Below are 21901 nucleotides of genomic sequence, written 5' to 3'. Positions count from 1 at the left end.
TCCTCTTCTTTCCCCCTGGGGCTTGGATTAGAAGCACCCAGGGCCGGGGTTCAGCCCACATCTGTCTCAGCTACATGAAGAACTCAGGGCTACCGGTACTTAGAAGTTCAGACGGCGGCCCTCATTCACAAAGGTTGTGGTTGTACAAGCCGCTGAAAATATCACTCAGCTGTAAATACTAACAAGCTATAAATCCCTCTGCAGGCCGAAGAAGTGCCAGGTCAGACGCACGAAACGGAGCTCTGAGCTGAGAAGATACCCGGTTAGCAGTCTGTTTAACTCAGCCCCATGCCCTTTAACTTCCAGGTTGTGGAATGTTTCTCTGGAATTTGAATGCCTCTCCTGCCCCCCAGGAGGCCCTCTTGGCCTATTCTCCCCTTCTTCCTCCCACTGCCCAGATATGACTAAAGTATGTATGGAATTTAGAAATCTTAGCTTGAATTTTAAGTAAGTTTAAGCTTGCGGAGCCTTTTGTTTTTAGAGGCACCACATTTACAGGATCACAGTCGCACAAGCGGTCCACTCTGCTGCCCTCAACTCCAAGCCTTTCCTTGAGCAGCCTTTGCCATTGAATTGTTTTGTATCTGTAGTTGCTTCTCTGGAAACAAGCTAGAAAGTCTCAGGTCATGGAGTAAAGACAGCTGAGTTGGGTCTGTGAATGGGGAGATGCAGGAAGATCCCAAGAGCTGGACCCGGGACCCCAAGCCAAGAACTTGGCCAGTTCTGATGGTCAGATAGAAAATGGAGAAGATGAGGTCGCAAGTCAGATCCAGGTGGGGGAGGATAAGTAAGGCACATGAAGAGACAAACGCGGGGGTGTTGCAGAGAGGATCGTGTCAATCAGAGCGTCCTTCCTCGTAGAGGGAGAGTAGTATACCTGAGCAGCACACACCTGCACGGCGACTCCAGCCGTGGCAGTGGGTGAGCCACACGCACGGTTTCCCTGGATGCGGGCCTACATCTGCGGTTTTTGTAGAGTTCACTTTTATTTCTCTGGCTTTCGTGAGTCAGCAGCTGACTGCTTCCTTATGTCACATGTAGGAGGGCAGCGAGGGGAGTAGTTTCTCGAAGTCTGTGGGAGCTTGATGTGGCAGTAGATGAACTGAGGACATATTGAGTGTTTGGGCCACGTCATCCTTCATGCCCCAGCTATCGCACACCCCATTCCCTTTCCCCTTGTTCCAGGGGCCACTTCCATTCTCCTGTGAATCTGCTTAAGAGGTTACCAGGGAAATGAGTTGTTGTGTATCACAGCATCAGGATAATGCATTCTGTTTCCGTTTCTAATTTCCTATACTGTTTACATACCTGTCAATTAATATTTGAGTGTAGTTTTCTAATAAATGGGTCATTGTAGCTGCAGAGGAGAAAAATTTCCACACTGCTCCAGCTGGAGGTTGATTCTTGATTTTTGGTTCTCTTTTGTATCTCAGCTGTATCACTTAATTTTGTAAATACTTAAAAAAAATAGTACGGCTTAACACATGTGTGGTTTAAAAATTCAGATAGTAACATAAAACGTAACTAAAATTAAGGCCTGTTCCTAAGGGGCAACTTCTTTCAACTCTGTCAGCTTGCCTCTGATACTTATTTTCCTGTCTCCTCATAAAATGCTGATAGTGCTATTTTTGATTTCTCAATCACAGACATTATCTTTCTGCTTCCTTAGAGTTAGTGCTTTGTTTCCTGTTCTTGCCTCTTCCTCTGCACATTTCTTTTCTTTCTCATCTTACCAGTGGGGCGGTATCATCATTTTTCATTAAAGCAGTGTTTATTGTTGCATTATTAGGACTATATAAATGTTGCTGTCAACGGAACCAAGTAGTAAAACATGATTATGTATAACTTTTTATTTTCCGGGAAGTAAATACATAACTGCCTTTTTCCCCCCCCCCTCTTAGTTTTCCACGTTCCTATCACTGGTTGTTACTGAATTTTCCACCAAAAGAGTGAAATGATCAAGCACAAGTAAACTATAGGATTTCTTCCCTCCTTCCCCATTTTTTTCCCTCCCTGCCTTCCTCCACCCTTCTCTCCCATAGCCCTGCACCTTCAGCTCCAGAGTGAATTGATTGCTCTCTAGGTCTCCTATGCAGAGGTCAGCCTAAATTCTCTGTTCACCATGATGCTCGGAATTCCCTGCTTTTCTCTTCTTTGTTGGATTCTTTGTTTCCAAGTTCTAACATCTTTCTCTTTTTTGGGTTATTTTTTCCAGTAGCTTCCCCAGAAAGGGGACTGTTGGGGGATAAATTTGCTGCCACCTTGCATGTCTGAAAGTGCATTTATTCTATTTCACATTGATTAATAGTTGGGCTAGTGTAAAATTCTGGTTGTGGTAGCTTTTCTTCAGAATTTTGAAGACATTGCTTCATTGTTCTCTAAGCTTCCCGTTTTAATCTCAAAAAACTGAGGTGTCATTCTAATTCCTGATCCTTTTATGTGAAATGTTTTATCTTCTTGGGAAATCCTGTGTTCTGAAACTTTATGATGGTGTGCCTTGGTATGAGTGTTTTTTTGTTCACTGGATACTGGTTTGGGCCCTTTATAAGGAAATTTTCATGTTTAATATCTTTGATTCTTTTTTTCCTCTGTTTTCTTTTTCTTCTTTATGGAACTTGGGTACCTAGATGATGAATATGCTAGACTGATACTTATTTTTCTTACCTTTGCTTTCCTGTTTATCATTTCTTTCTGGCTTAATTGACCTTTGTTTTAATTTCTTAGGTATTTTCTCAATTTTATCTTCTAACCTTTCTTTTGATTTTTAACGTTTTGTTCACTTTTAATTTCTTAGAGTTTTTTCTTGACTTCTAATTAATCTTTTTTTATATCTTCCTATTCTTGTTTTAAGGATACTGTACTTTCTCTCTGAAGATATTTGCGGTTTTGTTTTTATTTGTCTTTAGCTCCCCGTATTGTTTGTTTCCTTTGAACTCCTTTTTCAGGTCTTTATTTTCTATCTTTCATATTGGAAACTTTCTTCAAATACCTGCTGGCTTTCAGCAGTCTGCTCTTATTTAAGATAGAGGCACTGAAAGCTGATTGGAAGCTCTGCATACATGGATAGGTTTGTCGCCTTATGGGCTTTTACTGAGGTTATGAGGATGGGGACCTGATGGTTGGTATTCATGGGTTATTTCTGTTGGATTGGTTCACTGATCCAGAGAATAATCTTTCTGCCCTTGGGAGTAGGGAGAGGATGGATAAGTCTGGGCTGCATGCATGTGGGGAGCTGAGTGGGGGAAGGAGAAGGGTTCTCATCCTTCACTTGATAGGTGATCACTTCATCTGCTGTATTCAGTGTGGTGCCTTACCCTGCCTTCCGTGCCTCATGTCGCTGAGTATGGAATCTCTCTAATTCATTTTCCCCAGAGAATAAACATCCTTCTCCTGCTAAAGTGGCAGAGGGTAGGGAGGACAGGTAGGGGGTGGGCCTGCCTGTGCATATAAGTTTAAGGGATCGTGGAACCAACTGTTTCTTATTCTTGTTTTTAGAGTCCGTCCTTCCTGGACACCTTGTACCTCCAATTTCTGAATCTTCTTATCATCATCCTTGGAAGGTTTAGCTTCTTATGGTTTGCTAGGTACCTTACGTTCCCCTATCTGCCTTTTGTTTGCTTAAACAGACCTAAAATTCTCTGTTTTTTTTTAACTTTTTATTGTGACATAATTTCAGACTTAAAATTCCCAAAATTGTACAGAGTTTCTGTGCACCCTTCACCCATATTCCTCAGATGTTAATATTTTACCACATTCCCTTTATTCTTTTCTCTGTGTGTGTGTATTCACATTTATATATGTCTTTTCATAAAGGTATGATGTCCCTTTACCCCTAAATATTTCTCATGGAATCACAGTACAGTTAACCAGAATCATTTGGAAATAAACAGTGATACAACATTATTATTTAATTTATAGACCTTATGTAGAGTTTTGCAAGTTATTCTCATAACATCCGTTATAGCAAAGGAGGATTCCAGACCATGCATTGCGTTCAGTTGTCATGTCTCTTTAGCCTCCTTTGGAACCATTTCTCAAGTCTTTTCTTTGTCTTGCGTGGCATTGGCCTTTTCAAAGAGAACGTGTCAGTTATTTTAGAATATGTCCCTTGATTTGAGTTGTCTGATGCTCTTGTGTCAAATTATGCATCATGTTCCAAATTATAGAAATTTAAGCTATGCATTTTTGACAGGAATATCACAAAAGTAACGTTGGTTCTCAGTGTATCACACTGGAGGACACATGATGTCAATTTGTCCTGTCAGTAGTGATGATAACTTTGCTCACAGGTTTCTCCAATGGGAAGTTACCCCTTTCTTTTAACGTGTCTTGTGGGGGAATACTTTGAGACTGTGTAAATATCCTGTTACTCCTCAAACTTGCACCTACTAGTTTTAGCAGCCACTGATGATTTCTTGCCTGAATCTGTTGGTATAATGGTTGCCAAATGGTGATTTTCTATTCCCATTCTCTGTCTGCTTTTGAGAGTGATTTTTCTTCTTTAACCTGGAGTTCATGTCTTTAATCAGTGTTGGAAAATTGAGTCATTTTCTCTGAATATTAGATATCTGTCATTCTCGCCAGTCCTTCCTCTTGGAATCCTATTAAATGTATGTTAGGCCTCTTTCATTCTGTGTTGTGTCTCTCAGGTTTGTTTGTTTGTTTGTTTTTTCCCCTCATGTTTTACACATCTTAACTCTTTGTGCTGCATAATTTTTTCACATCTATTTTGCTCTTTTCTTTAGCTGTGTCCGATGTGGTTTTTTTACCCATCCATTGAGATTTAAATGTCAATAGTTACTTCTAGAAGCTGTAATTATTTTTGAAATCTGTCTGATCTTTTTTTCATAGTGTCTCTTTTATTCCACATATGTTTTCAGTTCACTCTTTTATACCTTAATTATTTGAGATACTCACTTTACATTCTCCCGTAATCCAATTTTTAAATTTCCTATAAGGTCTAATCCTGTCATTTGTCTGTTGCTCTTGTTGCATTGTTTCCTTATATGTTTTATAATTTTGGAATGTGAGTTCATCTCTGGTAAGATTTTCTGTGGAAATCTTTGCCACCCGGGGTAAGGGGGTATTTCTCCAGAGAGTTTGTTTGTTCTTGGTTTTTTTTTTTTTTGCTTCTGCCAGGTGTTCCAGAAGTATTGCAGAGATAAATCACTTTTTAACATTAATTTCTTGGTAAGAGGTTTCCATACTACACAGGGAAAGTCCATTTAGACCCTAAACCTACATGAGGGCTAGCCTCTATGGAAAGCACCCACTGTGCCCAAACTCAGGTTGAAAAGGATAAATGTTTTTCTGTTGTCTCCACATACTAGGGGTGACTTTCTGGACTACCTTCTCACTGACTGTGCAGGCCTTGAAGGATTCTGACTTGATGTGTAAGTCTCATTGCTAGTTTCCTTCCTTCCTATGCCCAAAGCCATGTCCCTCTTCCGGTATGGGTGTGAAAACCCACACCCCTGCATTACTAAGCGCAGCAACAGCCTCTGCCCTCCCCAGGGCACCGCGGTGTCAACAAGCCCCTGGGCCTTCAGCTCTCATTCGTAGTTTTTCTTCATTTTTGGTTCCTGGCGATTTCCCATTTCCTGAATATTTAAGGAGACTTTTGTTATATTTTATTCTACATTTCTGGGTGTCGTCTAGCAAGAGGCTCCATCTGTTTCACCTCCCCAGATGTATTGAACTCCTGTCCACCGGCGTCTCCTTGCCTATTCTTTTTGCCCTGTGGGTTCATATGCCCTCCCCCCACCCCGGCCCAGGAGGAAGCAGAGATAAAACATAGTAGACAAAACATGTACCTTATTGGAATTGCAGAGAAGTTAAGAATTAAGAAATGACTGCATTTTAGAGGTTGCTCTTCCCACTTTGTATCAACTTTAATGGTGGTGTTACACTCCTGTCAGCTCAAAAGTGTATGAAAGCTTTGGTTTCCTTGGTCTTAAGTGTGTGGGTGCTTTGTGCTCGGATGCCACAGCTGTAACTTAACCTTTCCCAAGAGCTTCTGTTTACCGAGCTAGTGAAGTCTTCCTCCATACCATAGCTGACCGCTAAAATACAGTCAGTGGGCCGCCAGCAAACATTTTTATGCCCAGGCCAGGGAACGGGCCTCTCTTTCAGACTGTGAATGTTTCAGGTATGGGATAGTCGGATGAAACCGTAGATCTGTTTCACCTCTCTTGAGAAGTAGGAGTTTGAGCCACCATTAGCATTCTTGAACACTTTGGATTATAGATTAACCTTGTTGACTTGAATCAGGTAAGTTTCTAGTTTTTTCATTGAAGTGTTTCTTTTAAGTGTTTTCAGTGTACTTATTAAGTAACAGATCCAGGGATGAGGAGTGTGTGTTTGAAGACTGTGTCTAAGAATAATCCACATTTTTTGCTATCAGACAGCTGAACCGTTATTTTTAACATATAAAATTATGAACCAGTAAAATCAATGATGTGTTACATTTGCGCCTACTTTATTATATTCACCCATTTAATTGATTTGACAGTATCTTAAACCATCTTACCATAGATATGTTTAGTGAAATTTATTACTTGCAGACTGATATAACTCATGAATTATTAAAAGCATCAACATATGGAATCCACTCATTCCTCATTCCAGCTCCTTTCAATATGGCTTAGGCTGAGCCATTTAACTGGCTTCTGTCCATCCCACTGATGGAAGCCACAGCCAGACGAGGGTTCTTATAAATGATTGGCTTCCTTTCCAAGCAAGAGGAGGATGAAATGTCAACTTTTCCTCTACCACCTGAAAAGCAATCAGGGGCAACCCTTCCTGCTCTTCTTGACAGTAGTTTGGCTTTATAGAAGAAGGGTGGGCACCAGGCCAAATGTGAATTTCAGTGCTATGTAAAGACAAAAGTTAAGAAGCTAAAACTCAGATAGTAACTGGAATTTTCAGAGAGGCATTCAGATGGGTTTAACCTGTGAGCCTTCAGAAAACTAACTGTAGCTGAGAAATTCCTGAACTGCAAGTTTTAATCCCTTCTTTCCTGGTGATGATCCGAGTAAATTGAGGTTACTTACCGAATCTCTCTTTGCAGCAATTTGCTCATCTGTAGGACTGGGTTTAGGGATATTAATAGCTTCAAAAGAATAGTATAGCAGTTAGTGGCTGATTACCAATTGCTAATCAGGGTCATTGAAAAGGACATTTTGGAATCAACCTGAGTTCAAGACCGTTTATTAGCTTAACATTGTGCTTTCTTATCTCTTTGAAATTTGTTATCCTTATCTGTAAAATGGGATATTACTTATTTCACAGGATTATTATGAGATATTAATGAAATAATATATGTGGAAGCATTTTGTAAGTGGCATTAATGTAATGCTGCTAGTGTAATGCTTTATCACATGGAAACATACATTCTAGAATTGGATGGGACTTTGGAGGGGAAAATTGAAATTTACAGAGGGTGATTTTTTAGATAGATAGATAGGCTCTATTGTGTGTTTTCTGTCGTTTAATCCTTACAACCCAAAAGCAGCATTCTGTTGGCTCCATTCTTACAGATGGAGAAAGTGAGTCTTATTTATTTTTAAGATCTATGTCCCCATCATCCCATTTTATAGATGAGGAAATGGAGGTCTGAAGAAGTGTGGTGCCTTGCCTGATGCAGAGATTCTCAGTCCATCATTCCATCTATTATAATACACTGCCATGTTTTCACAATAATTATTTTTATCTTGCACACAGACTTGGCCCTCAAATTAAACAGGAAACACAATAGCACCTAATTAGATTATTAGTGTAAATATAGAAAGACTTCTGTCACTGGCTTCATGGTGGATTAGATATGCTAAATGACCTTCCCAACTGAACAACGAAAATACTGAATAAAGTATGATAGAGCCTGTTGCTAAGCTGGTATAAAAGTAAGATATTTGTCGACCCTAAACAAAGTGAAACTAGGTATCCTGGAAGGTGAGTGGGGGCCAAAGCTGGCTTTTGCTGCAGAGATTTTGCAGAGTTTGATGACCTGGAGCTCCCTGCCTGGTAACTGTCTGAAATAGGGGATAAGGGAGCAGGATTGAAAGCCTGTGGCCTGTGCAAGTTGGAGAATCTGTCAGGAGCTTCCTGGATGAAGCCAGGAAACTAAAAGAGCCTCTTCAGTGTCAGGGTAAAGAATAAGAAGTCTGTATTGACCCTGGTGTTGAGCACTGAATTCATAAGCCACCTTCACATGGTTTGTGGTCCAAGTTCGTACTACAAGTGTGGTCTGAATAAACCTTAAGAGGAGAATTTCGTTGAAGGTGGCCCTGAGTTGATAGGGACCAGCAGAAGTAGACACACATCCTCTCTGGAGGAGCTCATCTTCAATCCAGGTCTCAAATAATTCTTAAAAATAAAGTGTCTACGGAAAATGATCAGCTCACAGTAAAAAACCATAGTTTTTTACTACATCAGAGTGAGAACCAGCAGAAGCACAGCTGCAAGAACTTCAGATTATTAGATTAGATTAGATTATTAGATTCAAAGCAATTGTTCAGAATGCAGCCCAAAGAGGTGGAAAATATGAAAGAGTAGTGACATGGAGAACAGAGGAACAAGGTACAACATACGTCTAATCACAGTTCCAGAAGGAGGAGAGAGAGTGAACGGAAACAGGCCCTTTTGAAAGAATAATAGCTAAGACTTTTCCAGAACTGTTGAGTGATGCCAGCCCTCAGATCGAAGAAGACCAACACACCACAAGCAGGAAAGTCATAATGAAACTGCAGTGCAGCAAAGAAAAAGGAGATCTTCAACACATCTGGAGGCAAAAGAGACTAACAGTAAGAAAAGATTTGGCTTGCTTCTGTGACCCTGAGTTAGTCTCTGTGGCTCAGTTTCTTTGGATGTTAGAGAGTCACCATACCTGTTACTCCAGTCCACCCAGATGTGGTTAGACGCATTCCAGTGCCACCATGTAGAAAACTTATTTACCAGTACCTTACTGTAAATAAACTGTAGGAATTCTAGGTTTTTAATTTACTGTCTTCCTTGGTTGTGTCTACAGCACTAAGGAGATTGCTAGCCTTCGATTTTCTTCATCTTTCCTGTGTCTGTTTAATGTAAAGTCAGTGAGATTTAGCCATCAGTGTTCTCCTTGTTTTTCGGAACAATCAGTTATTTTTTATGGGTGGGATGAATCAAAGACACAGCGCAGCAAGTAGACTTCAGGCTCGTCCCCAGATCTTTTCTCTCGCAATGTGAGAGAGCCTGCTGGAAGACATCCTTAGGTCTCTGTATTTCTCCGGCTTCCCGAGTCAGCGCACGCCCAGCGGAGTGCTGTGCTGCAGAGTGGAGCTGGAGAGGTTTAATGGTTCAGGCAACTTGGGCCACGTTACTGATTGCCCCTTTCAGATCTCCCAGCACCCATTAACATAAATATCATCTCACCCTTTTGGACAGGGGACACCACCCTCATGCACGTTAGTAATATGATGCTAATGCTTAACCCTTTCATTGCTCTCTCTGCTTCAAAGGCCTTGCCCTAATCCATTGATAGGGAGTCTGTTTGAACCTAGAGGAGAAATGAAAGGGTTAACTCCTTTTGGTTTTGCCCTTTGACCACTTCAGGATGAGAGGCATGATGAAATACTTTTCAAAGTCTTCAGTGGAAACACATCATGCATAATTGGAGCAAAAAAGAATAAATCAAAGCTTCCCCCCCCCCTTTTAGTCTGGTAATTCATAATTGAAACCACATTGAGGTAAGAGTTGATAACTTCAAAACAACCAAGAAAACTGCCCTTTCTGTCAAGGTAGGGATAGGTAAGGCTACTCATAGCCAGGAGCTCGACAGCTTCTGTGTAACAAGCCTGTCCTCTCCTCTTTTCCTTTCTCCTCTGACTTCTCACTTTTCTGCTCTGGCATTATACCTTCATTTACATCAAATATGGATTGACTCAAATATCTGCTTAATTCTCTTCTTGTCACATGAAGTTATACATAGTGGGTAATAGGGATTAAATTTTGGATTATGCTGCTTTGAGCTTGATTCCTCCTGTCTGGAATTTGGTTGGTTTAGGTTGAAAGAGTCCTTTCGTTGGTATTAGAATGTGGTCTTCCTCACTCCTGATTTTATAATCTTCCTGTAGTTCCAGCAAGAACATTTCGGAATGGTTAGCAATGTGCTCACCAGCTTCCTCCACTTTCTGTATGGTAGGTAACCTTGACTGGAATGGTTTTGGTTAGGCTCATATATGACTCCCATGGCCTTTCTACTAAGGAAGCAAAACAGGATTGCAGGAAGGGCCCAGACAGCTTCCTCTGTGTGAGATTGCCAAAGGCACTCCTAGTTAGTTGAGTTTGAATCCCTTTCTTGAAGGAGAAGGCCCCTTCAAACTGGTAGTTGACTTTAAGCCTGGTTTCCCAAGACTTCTCTTTCAGGGGATCCTGACACCTGAACCCACATCTCCGTCTTGCTGGTTTGTTTGTTCACTACTAGTTCATTCACCAGGGCTTTCCAGAATAAGTGATGTGATAGGAGAGAACTTCTGGAAAGCGGGCATGGTGGCGTGACGGTTGTCATGGCTCTCGTGGATTACGTTAACAGTCTGGATCGCTCAGCTTCCGTGATGAGTACTTGTTTTAAGAGTGAGGAGTGGGCTTCCCTGGTGGCACAGTGGTTGAGAGTCCGCCTGCCGATGCAGGGGACACAGGTTCGTGCCCCGGTCCGGGAAGATCCCACATGCTGCGGAGCGGCTGGGCCCGTGAGCCATGGCCGCTGAGCCTGCGCGTCCGGAGCCTGTGCTTCGCAACGGGAGAGGCCACAAAAGTGAGCCCGCGTACAGCAAAAAAAAAAAAAAAAAAAGAGTGAGGAGTGAAGCGAGGAAGGGGGGGCGCGAGATGACGGAGGTATTTGGGCTCAATGCTGGTGCTCTGTCAGAATGACACACGCTTCTCCTCTTGGTATCTCCTCTCACCTTGGAGTGAACAGTTTCACTGAGCGTATCTGAGAACCAGCGTTCCGAGGTACAGCTGCGGTAGCTGGGCTTTGCCTTTTCCTCTGGTCTCTATTGCTGGGTGCCTGGTTTCATGCCCCATCTTGCCATGATGCAGATTTAATCAGGCAACAGAGTTAATTGCCGCATCGTTTGCTTTTTCCCTGGCAGAAGTCAGAGTCTTGAGTAAATTATGGAGGTTTAAATGTGCTTGATTTCCTGCAGAAAGTGGGGTCAGAAGGTCCCAGACTGTAGACACTCTCTTTGGTCAGCCAGCAGGGGGTCAGTTCTTAAAGGTATTTCAGAGGTGACTAAATGCTGTTTTTGAAATGTCCTTCTCCAGTATGTTTTTTTTTTTTTCTGGGGGTTGGTTTGTTGACCTTACCCCAGCGGAGTGGAGTGTCTGCATGAAGGCGTGCACCCCAATTAAAGCTGCCTTTCTCCACGCTGTCCCTGGGCTCCGAAGGCAAATGGGATTATGTTTGCAGAGGGAGAAGCACCCGGCACAGAAGCCCAGCTGCAGATCAGCGTTTCCTATTTCTGACCTTCTGAGATAGAACATGAAGGTAGCTGTGTTAATTTATCAGTAAAACAATACTCAGGAAAAAGAAAGTTTCAAAAGAAATCAACAGAAGGCCAATCACGAGACTTAAAAAGAAACTTCTGTCATATGGTCTTTTCATGCTGTGGCTTTAGCCTGCCTGACTCTGAGGTCCCTCGTCTCTGCTCTCCTTCCTTCCTCCTCCCAGCCCTGGCCCTGGTGGAATCTGTCCCGGTCTTGGAAGCAGGTCTTAGGACGTGCTGCTCAGTTTGCCCTTCGGCTTCTTTGGCCAGCACTCTCCTACTTGGTCTCCTCCTCACCTCCTCCAGGGAGATGGAGGTGACAGTATGGACCTTCGTGTGCCCACGGGACTTCAGGACCTTGTTTTAGTACTTGTTATTTGCGTTATAATTTGTCTTTTTACCTAGCTGTCTTCCCTACCAGATGATGAACTGTTTGAGGGGAAGGAGTTTGTTCATCTTTGCATCTTTAACACTATTCTAGGCTTATAGTTTGTGCTCAGGAAATGTTGACTGAATGAATGAGCACCAGAAACCATATTGGTGGGAATGATTGCTGAGCTGCTAAATACCATTGTTTCAGCAGACAAGAATATGAATTGGAGCGAGCTAGAAGTTTTTTGTGTTTGCTTTCAACTACCATTCATGGATTTCTGTGTTGAGCCCTCCGCTGAGTGCTTACGTGCATAATCTCATTTAATCGTCATCACCTTAAGAGGCAGGTACTGTCATGCTCTTCGTTTTACGGGTGAGGAAACTAATACTCACAGAAGAGGTTTTACACACCACAGTAAATGGCGGCATCCAGATCCCAACCCTCTATTAAATATCCTAATCCTACACTTCTTCAGAATACTTAGCACAATAAGATGGTTGGTGAGTATTTTTAAATGAATGAACTAAGTTGGAAATCATTTCAGAGCTCATGACGTCACTCATTTGAATGTACCTTAACTGTTCACACCCACACCCAAAGAGGACAGAAAGAACGCGACCCGGATCATTTGGGCTTAACTGAATCATTTTTAAACAAGTTTTTCTTCAGTCGCACCAAGCACCGTGCTAGATGCTGGGTGTTAATAACAGTTATGGCTCCTTTTTTCACGGAGCTTTCAAGACAGTTAAAATATAATGAATAGGAAGGAAAAGAGAAAATTGTGAAAATAAAAACAGTATATTTGGAAAGGAAGAAGCAGAGGTAGAGAATCCAGGTAAACCAGGACCCCAGAGCGTGGTAAGGTAAAGGTAGAGAGGAAGAAGGGTTTCATTTAAAATCTTGGTGCTGGAAGATACCTCATGATCGCTTAGCCTACCCCCCTCTTCTGAGACCTGCAAAAAATAAATCCCAGAGAAATTGCTCTTCCCACAAGGTCATCTATTGGCTGCCTTTATCAAATGTTTGTATGTGCCAGGTACTTTACATTTGTTACCGATTTACTTTCATTAACAACATTTAGATTGTTAAGAAATAATAAAGACATGTTAATAAGTAATTATTGTGTTAAGTAATACTACCTAGAAAAGTAGTATTATTATCATGATCTTATAGATTCAGAAACTGAGGTGCAAGAGAGGTTAAGTAATTTACCCAGGTCACACAGCTGGCAAGTGAAAGAACCTGGGTTCAGATTAAGGACGTGTGACTCTGAAACTGACCCCAAATGTGCTGATTCACTTTTGAAGTCTTTTGCATCCACCTTGGTGGCATAGCCTACAGTAAAGTGTCGAGCTTGTAACCTAGTAAATGTATGCTCAGCAGCTTCTGTGTTGCCTCCATGTTCATCTCAAAGCCTGTTTTTTATGGGAAAGTGTTGGCAAGATTTCAGAGCTTGTTATGTTCCTTTACATGCCCTGTCTCCCCAGTATGCTGCCTTTTCTGCTTCTCCAGTCTTCAAGCCCTGTTTGGTATGCAAGTGAGTGGTGTGGAAAAATTGAGCACCGAAGACAAGTTACTGTCTGTTTCCCACCCACCCGTTCCTTTGTCTCCTCCCCCAACCCATAACCATCCATTTCCCGAAGGGAGCTGGCATAAGGGATGAGACCAGATCTGTTGTCTTGCCAGAGACCCTGTTCCTTCTCCCTGGCAGCGCCTTGAAACCAGAGCTGTGATGCCTTTCAGCGGGGGTGCCTCAGTTTAAATTCCAAGGGATTCATTTTCTGAAACCAAGCTTTGCATCTCTCAGGGAATTTTGCTCTCCTTTTAATGTCATAGAGTCATGCAAGTGTGCTGGCATTCCCCACTTCTCCCAAAGAACAGACTTCATTTTGTTGGGGGTTTAATAGTTTTTCCTTCTGTGTAAGAGGTGTATTTACCATTTTAAATTTATGTGTTCCCTTTGTGTCAGTGTTATATATTTGGTGCGTTTTTTTATTCCATGTACCCTGTGAAATCATAGTGTTTGGGTGGGCCCTTACATATTGGCCCAGATTTAATTATCAAGGATAAAGAAAACCTCCAGCATTTTTGTCTCAGAGAGAGCTGGAAGTAATAAGCTCTGGAGTTTCCCACAGTTCCAGTTTCCAGAGTCTATAAGTGGTGATGCTTACCCCGGACTCAGAGTTGGAGGAAGGGCCGAGAACCACCACATCCTGGTGTTCTGCAGCCAGATGGCCTGGGCTCTTTCCCACTTCTGTCACTAGCAGGTTATGTAACCTTGAGCGTCATTCACTATTTCTTCCTTCCTTTTTGGACTGATAAAGCACATGATTAGACATCATTCACTATTTCTAGTCCTACAGTTTCATCATCTGTAAAATGAGAATAATAGCTATCTATCTTGGGATTGCTGTGAGGCTCAAATGAGATAATTTATGTAAAGCACAGTGCCTAACAGTTCAGTACTCAGTAAATCTTGACTGTTTCGACATCACACATTAAATTATTTTACACGCTTCTTTAAAAAATCTTTTTTTTTCTTTTCCATTGAAAATGGTGATTTTCAAGCATACGAGTATTATGTCGGGAGGAGTAGATGAGTGGGCTGGGATGGTGATAGCAGAGAGACCATGAACCTTAGGGAGTAATTGTGACTTAAGCACAGGGCTACTTCCTGACCTCAGTTTCCATGCAAGTCAGGAAGCTATGAAGAATAAGATAGGAGTATAAAATGAAAAGGTGTTCCTACAAAGGTAATTAGATGCAGGCTACAAACACTAAAATCCGGGCACCTTCCTAAGACTACAGCTTAACGCCAAAGCATGATGTCATGGAAACAAAAAGTCAGCGTTAAGAAGATAGCCTTTCCTATTGTGTCTCTTGGTTGCGAAATCTAATTATGGCCTGTTGTGGACATTTTGGCTTTAATATCCTGATTACATTAGGACTCCAGGAATCCCGTTCAGTCTCCTTGAGTTCCCATCCATGTGTATTCCATGTGTTTGTGTACATTTCCTGTCCCACACTGTTACATCTGGCACACAGCTGTTGTCATGTACGTGGTGATGGGTGTCCATCAGTGATATGGATGAGGTTAGCGGGGGGACCTTGGGAATCTCAGAGTACGAAAGACTCTAGGGAGTGTAAGCAGCCAGAATAACAGGTAGGTCATTTCATATTCAGCCTCCTCTTGGGGACGATGAAGTTAGGTCCTGGGCTTTTCACATATGAATGTGAATGTAATTAATGCCACTGAATTGTACACTTAGAGATGGTTAAAATGGCAAATTTCGTATTATATTTTACCAGTTTTTAAAATTTAACAGTGTAATATACCAAAAACCATTGTATACTTAATTATATCTCAGTAAAGCAGATTGAAAATATAAGAATGCTTTAACAGTCGTTCCCTATTATCAATACAAAAATATTTTGTTTACATTGCTGCATTAAAAATGACAATATTTTAATGGTAGCAAAGAAATTGAATTTTATTCATTACTTTTTAAACCTTATTTTGAACAAAATTTAGACTTACAGATAAGTTGTGAGAATTGTACAGTGAACTCACATGCTCATCACCTAGATTCACACATTTCATTGACTCTTTATTCCCAGTGTTCAGAAGTGATGTGCTTTGATATGGTTTTTGTTTCATTGGTTTTTTTAGTTGTTGTTTATCTTTTTATGTTTTTAAAATTCAGTGTACTCATTACTTATTTGGTCCTTTCATTCTGAAAATTTGCATCTCATATCTTCTGTTCTTAGAACTTAATTTCTTTGATAGTTTTGTTTCTTCCATATTCTGTGTTTTCTTTTTCAGGAGCCTCCTATTAGATGGATGTTGGACCTCCTGGATTTTCTCATCTTTTCTGTCCTGTTTTTCATCTCTTTTTGTTCACCAGACTGCAATACGTCATCATCTTTATCTTTCAATGCTGCCTTAAAAAAAAAAATTAAGCTATCATATTTTTAATGTTCAAGGGTTCTTTCCTATCTTTGATAGACCTTTTAAAATAAAAATAGCAATTTATTCTTATTTCATGGGTGAAAAAGTCTCAGAGGATATGACATTGTTTAAATTTCCTTCTGCTTCTTCTGTTGTCTCTGTTTCCTCTGAGTTCCTGTTTTTCTCTTTGTTCATTTGGTTTCTGTTGTTCATGCTGAAGATATTCTTGAAATGTCTGATTCTAGGATCTGTTTGTGATTAAGAGGGAAGCAGTAAAAACCTGATCAGAAGGTTTTTTTTGGGTTTTTTTGTTTGTTTGTTTTTCACAGTTCATCCATTTAATAAACGTGTGACAAGAACAAAGCTAGGTGTCAGAAATCTAAAGACAAGTAATCTAGGGGTCTCTTTTCCCAAAGAGGCCAACTATCTGATTGTAACAAAAAAATCTAAGCAGGGGAAGGGCAAGCTGAATGGTGAAGTACTATTGTCGTTCACACTCAAATCTCACTGAGAGGATATTGCCATGTTCTCTTCTCCTATGGGATCCGAGGTGGTTTCTAGGTCAGACTGAGGTCTTCTAGGGCGCAAGGGACAGGGTGGGGAAGGCCCAGGGTGACAGTGCACGTCAGGATGTGTCAGACGGAGAAGGCGAGCGTGTGCACTGGCACAGCAGTTCACCTGGACACATGATCAGAAGTTTTTTGTTTAAGGGAAGCTTGTTGCCCGAGGGCTTCACTGTAAGGTGATGGAGCTTCACTGTAGGTGGTGGAGCTTCACTGTAGGTGGTGGAGCTTCACTGTAGGTGGTGGAGCTTCACTGTAAGATGGTGGAGCTTCGCTGTAAGGTGGTGGAGCTTCGCTGTAAGGTGATGGAGCTTCACTGTAAGGTGATGGAGCTTCACTGTAGGTGGTGGAGCTTCACTGTAGGTGGTGGAGCTTCACTGTAGGTGGTGGAGCTTCACTGTAAGATGGTGGAGCTTCGCTGTAAGGTGGTGGAGCTTCGCTGTAAGGTGATGGAGCTTCACTGTAAGGTGATGGAGCTTCACTGTAAGATGGTGGAGCTTCACTGTAAGGTGATGGAGCTTCGCTGTAAGGTGATGGAGCTTCGCTGTAAGATGGTGGAGCTTCACTGTAAGATGGTGGAGCTTCGCTGTAAGATGGTGGAGCTTCACTGTAAGATGGTGGAGCTTCACTGTAAGATGGTGGAGCTTCGCTGTAAGGTGATGGAGCTTCACTGTAGGTGGTGGAGCTTCACTGTAGGTGGTGGAGCTTCACTGTAGGTGGTGGAGCTTCACTGTAGGTGGTGGAGCTTCACTGTAGGTGGTGGAGCTTCACTGTAGGTGGTGGAGCTTCACTGTAAGATGGTGGAGCTTCGCTGTAAGGTGGTGGAGCTTCGCTGTAAGGTGGTGGAGCTTCACTGTAAGGTGATGGAGCTTCACTGTAAGATGGTGGAGCTTCACTGTAAGGTGATGGAGCTTCGCTGTAAGGTGATGGAGCTTCGCTGTAAGATGGTGGAGCTTCACTGTAAGATGGTGGAGCTTTGCTGTAAGATGGTGGAGCTTCACTGTAAGATGGTGGAGCTTCACTGTAAGATGGTGGAGCTTCGCTGTAAGGTGATGGAGCTTCGCTGTAAGGTGATGGAGCTTCGCTGTAAGGTGGTGGAGCTTCGCTGTAAGGTGATGGAGCTTCGCTGTAAGATGGTGGAGCTTCGCTGTAAGGTGGTGGAGCTTCACTGTAAGATGGTGGAGCTTCACTGTAAGATCATGGAGTGGCAAGTAAACCACATGACTGCCGATGTTTTGGGATCTGGAGGAAGGCAGAAGGCCATAGAGCTCATCATTCAAAATATAGGCTTTAATTGCATTTTCCTCTCATCTGTGCCTGTGTTTCCATGTCTAGAGCTTCAGTTTCCTCAGAGGATAAATCTCCCTTCTCTAGCTCGGGCAGGGAAGAAGAGTAGTTTTCTGGCTGAGTGGGTAGGTGATGGGGAGGCCTATGCCCTGTGTCCGTCGCTGCTCCTTACACATATTTTAACTAGTCCTCCTGTTTTCAACCCCCTCCTCTTACTCACAAGGGCCCACTGAGCCTTTGTGGGGCTACAGTTGGGGCTTGCTTGCCTTGTTGCTCCCCCTACCCTCCGCCCACCTTTTGGTACTTGGGTTTCAGCTCTCCCTCTCCTGTGCTGTCATCACTTCTCCAGCCCCTTTCCATCTTTCAGAAACATGTTCACGCTGCTCATCAGCTGCTGTCTCTGCTCCCATTTCGTTGTCTGGGTAGATTTATATCTATTAACTGCACTTTTATATGTATATCTATATATATCTATTAACCCACTTTAGTGGGTTTGGGGAGGGAATGAAGATAAATGCATGTGTTTAATCTGCCATGTTTGACTAGAAATCTCTTCTCAGCTGCAAAACTTCTCTGCCCCTTGTTCAGGGGTATCAGAGCCAAACTTAATTAAAGAGCATCAGCACAGATTTTGAGGGAAAGACTTTGAACAGTTGCTTGGCCCTTGGATTGGTCATGGGAAAGGCCATCAGATCTCCCATGTTCAGGTTTATTGGTGACGCTGGGAAAGAGATCAGCCTCATTGTTACTAGATCCCTCTCTGACCCACATTCATGTGCTCTCTTGCAGAAATGGGGCAGTGTGAGCAACCCGCTCTTCCTGCCACTGATACCGCCACAGTCTCAAGGTTTCACGGCCATCGTCCTCACCTACGACCGAGTGGAGAGCCTCTTCCGGGTCATCACTGAAGTGTCCAAGGTGCCCAGTTTATCCAAGCTGCTGGTCGTCTGGAATAATCAGAATAAAAACCCCCCAGAAGGTAAGAAGGGAGGGGAGACAGTGCATTCAGGAAAGGCCTGGTTTGGGCGTTAGCGAACCCCTCAGCTGGGTAGATATTTGGATGGCCAAATGATTTGCATCCTTTGGTTTAAAATGAATTTTCCTGCTCTGTCAACAGTAATGCCATTTCTGAGACGGCATGACCCCGGTTTTCTCAATCATCCCGTCCTTGTTCTAGGGTGGCCCGTTCAACTCTAAGCCCACGGCCTGCTCTGTAGCCGCAAGTGTTTGAGGGCTTAGGAGTCATAGGATCAAAGGCCATCAGCCTTGGGAAAACAGATCTCAGCTTCCCTCGGCCATCTCAGCTGATCTGTTTACATGAAAACTCAGTTTAAAAGGCATTAGTTTTCTCCTGCCTTATCTCTGCTCTGATACTGTGCTCTTCTTCAAAAAGAACAGCCTCACCTCCGATGGGGAAAGTTAGCAAGGCACGCCCTCCCGGGCTTGAATCAGTTCCTTAGAGTGAGCCCTCTCTGGAAGTTCCCACCAGCTCATCCTTAATGGCTCTGTTGCTTGCCTTGGCCACCCCCGTAATCTGGAAGCTAGGGTTGAGGGCTGTTTGATTCACTGGATTTGTTTTTAATTCAGGACGCATAGAGTACGTTCCACCTGCATTTTGTTTCTCATTCAGTCCGTCTATTACTGATCCTAATCCCAGGGACTTCAAAGCTCCTGCCCTTTATAGCCTATTAAAGCCAGGAAGTTTCTGATGGATTAGAGCAAGGAATGAGTTTGAAGTTTGTAATGTGCACCACTATCACCGATAAGGTCTAGTTTATTGCGTGACAGTAGTATCTGCACTTTTTATGGCTGTTCTTGTTTAATTGGTTATACTGAAGTCAGGATAGTCAACCCTGGAAACTCCCGGTAGCAGATCCGTAGTCTAGGCTGGGAGAACAACGTACTTCTGTCTGTGAGGCAAATCAGGATTTAAATGTCCTCCTGAGACATTTAAAAAGTTTTACTTGGTGGGACTTTTGTTCTCTGAGAGAATCAATACTTACTTTCTATATTCAGAGAGCCACAGTTTAGTAAACAAAGTAGCTGTTTTAAATGACTAGTATGCCCATAGTACGCCCTGAAGCACACTGCCTTTTGTATTATTATTATTAACTATCTTTTATGCCAAGTTTTTTTCCTCCCAACATTTCTGGATTTTTTTTTTTTTTGACTCTCAGTAAAGGAGGAGGGAAGGGGTAGAAGAAAGCGGAAGGTGTTGGCACCAGGTACCATCTGAGAGGGAGAAAGGGAGGAGGACGGGACAAAAGGAGCAGCGCAGGGGTGGTCGTGGGAGACCCTGGTCCACCAGAGTGAGGGGGATCGGAGGTACTGCGTTGCTCATTCGTCTCTTCATTTATAAAGGAGAGGTCGTGTTTTCAGAAGCAAGGCTGCGTGTCCCGTGTCCCTCGTGGGACGCGGAACAACTCTGTGTCATGCTGCAGTCACGCTCCTGCACGCGGAGGCCACCAGCTTTCAGAGAGCCTCCACCCTCACCCCGCCCTCCTGCCCAGATAGGCAGTTCTGTCCTTAGAAAACTTCATTAGCCACTTCGGGCTTAAGGTGAATCATTTATTGTAAATTTGAGTCACTTCTTTGGGGCAAGTATCATTACAAACTACGAGAAAGGAGAAATCTTTTTCTTCCTCCTTGGTCTAAGCCCCTACATTGGCATAACTAAAAGCAAGAGCACAAACCTAGGTTTTGGAGCTGGGTGTTCAGTTTTAATTTTTGGTATACCCTAGTAAAGTGTAGTGGTTAATTCTATGACCAAGAGTTTAGTTTATTTTTGAAATATTTTGGCTCTAGAGAGGAAAGACAGCCCTCAACTGATGAGGCCCTAATTTTGACACGGTTAGGGACTGGACCAGCTTTTTTCTAACAGTGGTTTTTAGGTCAGGGCTCCAGCTCTGGTGGCGTGGTTGTCAAGGGAGAACGTGACCCATGTTTAATCTTCTGTGGGGTGTGGGTTAAGTTGGTGAGTGCGGCTGTCAGCTCTGGCCCTCGTGCCCACAGAGGCATCTGATTTTTCCTGTGCGGCATTAGTAACATATATATTTTTTAAAAAGCAAGTCCAAGGCTTTGAAATATTAGAGGCAAAAGTGATGTTTTCCGCTCTCTCTACATTTACTAGAATAAATATTGTGGCTAACATGCCTGCTGCTGGGAGGGTTAGTGTAGGCAGAAATTGCCCCCTTCCCCCCCCCCCAACCTTTTTTTTTTCACTCTGCAACCCAACCAAATACTTTTTTCTTTTTGGTTACATTTAAGTCTAAATTGCTGGATTTGAAGTTTAAGTAAATACTTAGACTAGGCAATAGAAATTTCCAGCAAGCTTTCGTCACGTTGGTTTTGAGCTCTGTCAGAAGAAAAGGCAAGCCACTGCCTTCCTTCTCCCCGGCTCTTTAGTTTCCAGGCTTGATGGATATAAAGGTTGTTAGGCTTGGCCCCTGGCCCCTGTCTGAAGGAAACTGTTACATTGTACATTTCAGATAGGTTTAACTCAGCCTTCTGTTTTAATTGATTTCAGTTTTAAATTTGAGTTGATCTCAAGGAACCCCCCATCCTGACCCCAGCTTCAGATTGGGACTCTCATAGTTCTTAACAGGCAGGATGGGATTGGCTGAGCATTTCAGGATGGTCACCTCGGAAGAGGCAAGCGAGAAGTAGAAGCAGCAGCTCTCTTCCTTCGAGCTGAATCCTGGGACCTGGGGAGTGAGGGGCATGGGGACCGGCTGTACACCAGGCAGCTCTAGCACTCCTGGAGGGGGCTCAAGATTTGTATGGAGATAATCTGATCATTTAGTTGGTGGATCTGTGGTTGTGTTTGTGACAGTGATCGCCAGGATGGGCTTTGGGTCATCGTCAGGCAACCTGAACATTGTGTAGTGCCTTTGCAGAGTTGGAGAATTCTTGCTCACGTGGCTCTTGGCGTCCAACTTGGAGAAAACTGTTAATCGGTACACATTTTTAAAAAATCCTTAACACGAGGAGTTCTTTTTCTCCTTCAAGCTGGACTAAAGCTCAAAACTGTAAAGTTATCAGGTCAGCTGGCTCAGCTGTTTGCTTTTCATAAATTTGGCAGTGTGTTTGAGAAATCTTATTTTTCAGACTACTTTGTGTGAATGGAAGGTGACATTTCTGTTTGCCAGCTACAGATTCACAGGATGAGACACAAGCTATAATTCATGTGGTTCCATTTAGAATTTCAAGA

At 42.8% G+C, this 21901-nt stretch overlaps 1 protein-coding gene across 5 annotated transcripts in view; it reads left to right on the top strand.

The window, feature by feature from the left end:
* EXT2 (exostosin glycosyltransferase 2) overlaps positions 1 to 21901 on the top strand; it is a 137983-nt gene that overhangs the window by 73783 nt on the left and 42299 nt on the right. For all 5 annotated transcript variants that reach the window (XM_060159356.1, XM_060159354.1, XM_060159353.1 and 2 more), the window contains one exon: positions 18481 to 18670. In XM_060159356.1, coding sequence (XP_060015339.1) covers positions 18481 to 18670 — 190 coding nt within the window. The remainder of the gene's footprint in view (positions 1 to 18480; positions 18671 to 21901) is intronic.

The sequence above is a fragment of the Lagenorhynchus albirostris genome, chromosome 9, assembly GCF_949774975.1.
Source record: "Lagenorhynchus albirostris chromosome 9, mLagAlb1.1, whole genome shotgun sequence".
Lineage (NCBI taxonomy): Eukaryota > Metazoa > Chordata > Mammalia > Artiodactyla > Delphinidae > Lagenorhynchus > Lagenorhynchus albirostris.
The sequence above is the reverse complement of the archived record's forward strand: the minus strand, read 5'-3'. Positions and strand labels throughout refer to the sequence as shown.